The 7,343-nt window shown below is 43.0% G+C and overlaps 1 protein-coding gene across 1 annotated transcript; it reads left to right on the top strand.

The window, feature by feature from the left end:
* The first annotated feature begins 46 nt into the window (after positions 1 to 46).
* On the top strand, positions 47 to 6,890 carry MMGT1 (membrane magnesium transporter 1). The gene is made up of 3 exons (XM_026451905.1): positions 47 to 525; positions 3,206 to 3,258; positions 6,783 to 6,890. Exons 1-3 carry the CDS (start codon positions 447 to 449, stop codon positions 6,888 to 6,890), a joined length of 240 nt encoding a protein of 79 aa, XP_026307690.1. The 5' UTR covers positions 47 to 446.
* Positions 6,891 to 7,343: the final 453 nt, after the last annotated feature.

Below are 7,343 nucleotides of genomic sequence, written 5' to 3' on the forward strand. Positions count from 1 at the left end.
CCCCGCCCGTCTGCCCCACCCCGCCCCCGCCCCCACCGTTCTCTGCGCAGGCCGCCGCCCCTCTGCCCCACCCTATTCTCGCCACTGGCCCCGCCCCCCTCTCGCTGCCCGCGCTTATTTGCCGGCGCCCTTCCTCTTCGCTTCCCCATTGCTCCGGCTTTTGCCTCTTCGTTTACGACTCCGTTGAGCTCCGCCCCTCCCAGAGAGGCCTCCATAGCGCAGGTTCGTGGGTTCTCGCGGACCTTTTTCCGTGTAGCTTTCTCCTTCTTCCCGGCATTCCTGTTTCCGTTTTCTCACGGCCCTCTGCCTTTTCCACCACTGAGACACTTCGCGCTCAGGACTTCAGTGACGTCATCTTTCTGCGGCGCGCGGACACCCGCTGGTGGAAGAAGAAACAGCTCCGCAGCCCTTCGCTTCTTTTGCTGGGCTGCTGCTCCTTCGGCATCATGGCGCCGTCGCTGTGGAAGGGGCTGGTGGGCATCGGTCTCTTTGCCCTAGCCCACGCCGCCTTTTCCGCGGCGCAGCGTAAGTGCCTGGGGCACGGGGACCGCTTCGGTGTGAAACCCTAGGGGCGGTGTGTGGGCGCACTTCTAAGGGACCATCGGACCGAGTGTCCGATTAATGATCCTTTGAGACCTTACAGTTTGGTGTGACTAAGAAAATCAGTGCAGGAGTCCCCAGTGGAAGGTTCGGAGTTTGAATTTGAAGAGAGTGTGGCATCTGAAATTGGAGGAAGGTTGGAAGGAGGTGTCTGGGAGAGGGTTCAGAATAGGAGTCTCCAGGAATCCAGGACAAGTGATGTCAGATCCAGCATGGGGCAGATCAGGCACAGTTGTGAGATTGAGAACTCTGGATGCTCATGATCCCACGACAACCAAGTGGACAACATCTTGGGCACTCTTGGGCTGTCCAGGCAGAGACTGAGTAGTTAAGTGACCGATTGCCTCAGGGAGGCACTGTGGTACAGGAGAAAGAGCACTGGACTGGGAGTCTAAAGGGCTGGTTGTTAAAAACTTGCATTACCGCTACATCTGTATGACCTTGGGCAAAAGATTTGTGCTACACTGCGTTATGAAATTCAATTTTGGGTCGCTGGTTGAAATTGCGCTGTGGTTAGGTGCTAGAGATACAGTGATGCCCTGAGCCAGTTCAAAGTCTAGAGAAAAACAAGTGGATCGAGAAGTAATTACAGTAAAGTGATATGCTAAAAGTATATAAGGATGCATGGAAGCAGGGACAGTCATATTTTGGGGGAACTGGGAGGTTAAGGAGTTAAGGAAAGTATCCTAGATCCTTTCTGCTTACAGTGTGGTCAACAGACCAGCATCATGAGCATCACCTGGCAGGTAGTTAGAAGACGCTGTTCAATCGGAATCTGCGTTTTAACAGAATCAGAATTCTGTTCAATCAGAATCTGGGTTTTAATAAGATCCCCAGGTGATTTGTATGCACATTAGTTTGAGAAACACTGTCCTAGAGGAGATTAGGATACACTGGAGTACTGTGTCATTTTCTACAGTAAGCTTTAACTGTAGAATTTTAAGATTGTAGGGCAAGAAGTGCCCTTGGAGTTTACTGAAGTCCAACCCCTTCATTTTACAGATGAGGAATTTCCTGGTTAAAGGTAGTGTTAGACGCAGACGAGGCTTCATGCAAACTAGCAAGCTAGCTAGGAATTGAACCAGATAGGAATTTAGTCAAAATCGATTTTTGGTATTGGTTTGATGTTTCTTTTACACTTGTCTTTATGACAGACCTATAGGTTAAAACTAAAGAAATGTCTCTAAACATATTCTTTTTTTTTTTTTTTGAGACGGAGTCTTGCTCTGTCGCCGGGGCTGGAGTGCAGTGGCCGGATCTCAGCTCACTGCAAGCTCCGCCTCCCGGGTTTACGCCATTCTCCTGCCTCAGCCTCCCGAGTAACTGGGACTACAGGCGCCTGCCACCTCGCCCGGCTAGTTTTTTTGTATTTTTAGTAGAGACGGGGTTTCACCGTGTTAGCCAGGATGGTCTTGATCTCCTGACCTTGTGATCCGCCCGTCTCAGCCTCCCAAAGTGCTGGGATTACAGGCTTGAGCCACCGCGCCCGGCTAACATATTCTTTTTTAAGAGTCAATACACATGCACTCAAAAACAGTTTATTTAGTCCAAAGTATGTTATTACATAGGGATTGTCCTAGGTTCATCTAGAATTCAGATTTTTGTATTTTATGTTTTGGGTGATGAGAATGCCTTGTGGATTTGCCACTGTGGTGAGACCTCTTTATATATAATGCTCAGGGAGAGAGTAATATATACCTCTAAGACTTAAGTGTGTCATGTCAGACTGTGGCAGCAGATAGCACAATGTGGCGCTGCGGCATGCTCATCTTTGCTGTAATGAACTTTGTTGTAATAGGGCACCAGTCATTTACTGTATCTTGTTTAATCCTCACCTCACATTATTCTCATTTTACCGTTGTGGAAATTCAGGTAATGAAAAAAAATAGATACTGTATTTCTTTGATTCTAAGACACCCCCCATTTTAACACTCTGAACTTGAGATATGTATTATGATCACTGAGGGCTTCTTTAATTAAATGAAATTATAGTAAACTGAAGAGCTGGCATTGATTTAGGCTTACCAGTTTCCAAGTCCTGATCCTTTTCTTTTATCCCTTGCTGTCTCCTGAGGTTAAGGCAGCAGCAACAGAATTATAATTAACTAGTAGAGGCAGAAATTGATTTCATGGAATTCCTGTTCCACCACTGCCCCGGCGTATCCTCTCAGGAGAACCATTTCCATACCAGTATTATTTTGTCCATACTGTGCGGTGTTGGTGCTACTTCAGAGTTGAGATTTTCTGTAGACTTTACTGTTTAAATAATTGTGATTTCTTTGACGAGTTAGTGTAACAGTTTTTAGAAGTTTCTAGTATTTCTATAATAATGAAAGAAGAATTATACTAAGGTATTTCTGCCTCATACTTGCTCACTTGTCACTCTTACCCATTTTATAAGGTGACAAAGCAGGTCATGATGAAAATAAAATAGTTGACTAAGATAGGCTGACTGCCTTAAAAGATAGAAGGATTTGAGGAATCCAGGATTAGCATTACTTTATGTAGCATATAAGTTAGCCACTTCTTTGGTATGTTGATTTGCTTCATTTTAAGAAAGAAAAATGAGCTACAATTTCCTTAATGGTATGCTTCTGGTTTATAGATCGTTCTTATATGCGATTAACAGAAAAAGAAGATGAATCACTGCCAATAGACGTAAGTTGGTCATTTATATTCCATTACATGTATGTTTAAAATTAGCCATATAGCTCATAATAATTTTTTTTTACTGGTTTTTATACTCTTAAAATTTTCCAGACATGAAATAACATCTGATCTCCACTTTTTTTTTTTTTTTTGAGATGGAGTCTCTGTTGCCCAGGCTGGAGTGCAGTGGTGTGATCTTGGCTCACTGCACACTCCACCTCCCAGGTTCACGCCATTTTCCTGCCACAGCCTCCTGAGTAGCTGGGACTACAGGCGCCTGCCACCGTGCCTGGCTGATTTTTTGTATTTTTAGTAGAGACAGGGTTTCACCGTGTTAGCCAGGATAGTCTCGATCTCCTGACCTCGTGATCTGCCCGCTCGGCCTCCCAAAGTGCTGGGATTATAGGCATGAACCACCACGCCCGGCCTCTGATCTCCACTTTGTATCACTCACAAAGCTCAAAGATTTGGAAAGCTTTCTCTCGTTGGTTTCCAGAGCTGTAGTCGAAATAGTCTTTCTAGAAGATGCTCTGTCCATAGTATGGGATGGACTTAAAAAGTTGATTATTTAGCTTTATTTCTTAGAAAAGTTCTTTTTTATGTAAAGGAAATAAAGCCAGCAATACATTGTTTAGGGACATACATAGGTGGTAAAATGAAAGTGTTTTTTTTTTTTTTTTTTTTTTTGAGACAGTGTTTTGCTCTTGTTGCCCAGGCCGGAGTGCAGTGACGTGATCTGGGCTCATTGCAACCTCTGCCTCCCAGGTTCAAGCAATTCTCCTGCCTCAGCCTCCCAAGTAGCTGGGATTACAGGCACCCACCACCATGCCTGGCTAATTTTTTTATATTTTTAGTAGAGACAGGGTTTCTCCATGTTGGCCAGGCTAGTCTTGAACTCCTGACCTCAGGTGATCCACCCACCTCAGCCTCCCAAAGTGCTGGGATTACAGGTGTGAGCCACAGCGCCCGGCCAGGAAAGTGTTTTTTAAACTAAAGTGGTAAGTATTCCAGCATCACTCACAATTTTTATCTTTACTAGACTTGAAATTACACAAGTAGTAAGTTCTTTGTAACAGAGTCAAACAGTAAAAACTAAAACTGACCCTACACAATTATCAGAACACCAACAACAGAAAAACTGACCCCATTCCTTGGCAGTTCCACTTCTACTCCCAACAGTTTGGAGTATAGCAGTAGTTCAGTCTTGTTCCTATACACAAACATTATGTATGTGTAGTTTTTCCTAATCCAAACACGTATTATTTTTTCTTTAAAAAGTTATACATGTGTATATATGCATAGTTTTATAATTAACTTTTTTATTATGTAACAACTTCAATCTTATTTTCATGACAGCTCATATAGATTCTCGTTAAAAGTGCCTGTGACTGCATTGTATAAAACAAGTCTTCTGGCCAGGCATGGTGGCTCACTCCTGTAATCCCAGCACTTTGGGAGACTGAGGCAGGCAGATCACGAGGTGAGGAGATCAAGACTATACTGGCTAACACGGTGAAACCCCGTCTCTACTAAAAACACAAAAAAATAGCTGGGTGTGGTGGTGGGTGCCTGTAATCCCAGATACTCAGGAGACTGAGGCAGGAGTATCATTTGAACCCGGGAGGCGGAGGTTGCAGTGAGCCGAGATCATGCCACTGTACTCCAACCTGGGCGACAGAGTGAGACTCCATCTCAAAAACAAAAACAAAAGCCAAGTGTTCTTGGTAGACTGGTGGTAGGAATGTAAATTGGTATCGTATATGATGTTAGATTTTAATTTAAACAGAAAAATAGATTGTGGCTAATTTTGACTTTGTAATTAAAGATATGATTGATGGGGCTATTAACTCCTATCACCTTTTTTTTTTTTTGTGTGTGGTAGATACACACACACACACACACACATATTTATGTCTATTTTAAAGAACTTTTTTCTATAATCTGAACATGCCCATAATCCCATGTTAAAACATTCCGTGGTTTTGCTTGCTCAACCTCTTTGGAAAGCAGTTGGTATTACCCAATAAAATTGAACGTGTGCATACTCTACACTCAGTGTTTCCATGTGTGAACTGAGAGACATGCATATGAATATTCATGTTGATTGTGAAAGTAACAGGAAACAACCCACATATCCAACAGCAACAGCAGAATGGATAAATTGTGGTATTTTTCATATCATGAAATACAAAGCACAGTGAAAATTGGCCAAGCGCGGGGGCTCATGCGTGTAATCCCAGCACTTTGGGAGGCTGAGACGGGCGGATCACCTGAGGTCAGAGTTTGAAACCAGCCTGGCCAACATGGTGAAACCCTATCTCTACTAAAAATGCAAAAATTGGCCGGGTACAGTGGCGGGCACCTGTAATCCTAGCTACTTGGGGGGGCTGAGGCATGAGAATCGCTTGAACCTGGGAGGCCGAGGTTGCAGTGAGCCGAGATTGCACCACTGCACTACAGCCTGGGTGACAGAGCAAGATTCCATCTCAAAAAAAGAAAAATAAAACACACACACACACAATGACGTAATGTTGAGTGAGGAAAGCTAGACACAAAAGAATACATTTGAGTCCATTCAAATAAAGTTCAGTATGGGCAAAAGTAAGGCATATATGTTTTAGAGATTCATATATATTTAATAGCTGGTAAAATTATCAAGAAAAGCAAGAAACTGAGTAATATACAATTCAGGACAATAGTTAACTTTGAGAGGGAAGGTAAAGGATGTAATCTGAGAGGGACATGTGGGATTTGAAAGGTACTAGGAATGTGGGATTTGAAAGGTACTAGGAATGATCTATTTCTTAAGCTGGGTGGTAGGTACATGTTCTTTTAATTGCTTTATACTGTGTACATATGCTTTCTGTACTCTGTGATATGTAACAATAATACTGGCTGGGCATGGTGGCTCACGCCTGTAATCCCAGCACTTTGGGAAGCCGTGGTGAGCAGATCATCTGAGGTTGGGAGTTCAAGACCAGCCTGACCAACATGGAGAAACCCCGTCTCTACTAAAAATACAAAGTTAGCTAGGCATGGTGGCGCATGCCAGTAATCTACTCAGGAAGCTGAGACAGGAGAATTGCTTGAACCTGGGAGGTGGAGTTTGCAGTGAGCCGAGATAGCGTCATTGCACTCCAGCCTGGATAAGAAGAGGGAAATTCCGTCTCAAAAACAAAAAGCAAAAACCAAAAACAATAATACCTTAAAAATTCTTAGTTGCTCTTGGAAGCAGGTAATATTTGATCATTGAGTTCTAAGTGGCTCAGTACCATTCAGTACTCAATGATTTTGCTTATTTGAATATGTCACTAGATTTATTTATTGAAGCATCAGAGGTATTTTTGCAGCCAAGCCACAGAATTTATAGATTGTATTGCATCTGAATCCCAATCATTTCAAGTGAGCATTGTCTCCCTGATGGTGGCCCTGAGAGGACTACCTGTTAGAGGCGATAAAGAGGTGGAGAGGAAATTGTAAATGTTTATAATAATGTTTGTGTTATTTAGTAATCTCAATCTTTATACTCACAGATAGTGCTTCAGACACTTCTGGCCTTTGCGGTTACCTGTTATGGTATAGTTCATATTGCAGGGGAATTTAAAGACATGGATGCCACTTCAGAACTGAAAAATAAGTAAGTCTTTCTCTTTTCATAGGCATCGCATTTCATAGAGGTTTGCTGTATTCACATAATTTTTAAAAAGTACGTTTTCTGGTACATAAAAGTTGGTTTTGTTTCTACATTTTGATTACGTAGTTTGTATGAATAATGAGGTAAAAACATTGAGGCGGTATTTGATACTTTAAGAAAAATGGAAGATGAATGCCTTATTATTCACAGTAGAATCAAAAAAATATACGTTGCTTAAAATTATTGGTTGGTTGTATGGACAGATGGATGAAAATAGATACATAGAAAAATAATGCCTCAGAATTTTTAACCTTCCTTCCTCCCTTCTTTCCTCCCTTCCTTCCTCCCTTCTTTCCTCCCTTCCTTCCTCCCTTCCTTCCCCCCTTCCTTCCCCCCTCCCTTCCTTCCCCCCTCCCTTCCTTCCCCCCTCCCTTCCTTCCCCCCTCCCTTCCTTCCCCCC

Source organism: Piliocolobus tephrosceles, chromosome 12 (assembly GCF_002776525.5).
Source record: "Piliocolobus tephrosceles isolate RC106 chromosome 12, ASM277652v3, whole genome shotgun sequence".
Taxonomy (NCBI): Eukaryota; Metazoa; Chordata; class Mammalia; order Primates; family Cercopithecidae; genus Piliocolobus; species Piliocolobus tephrosceles.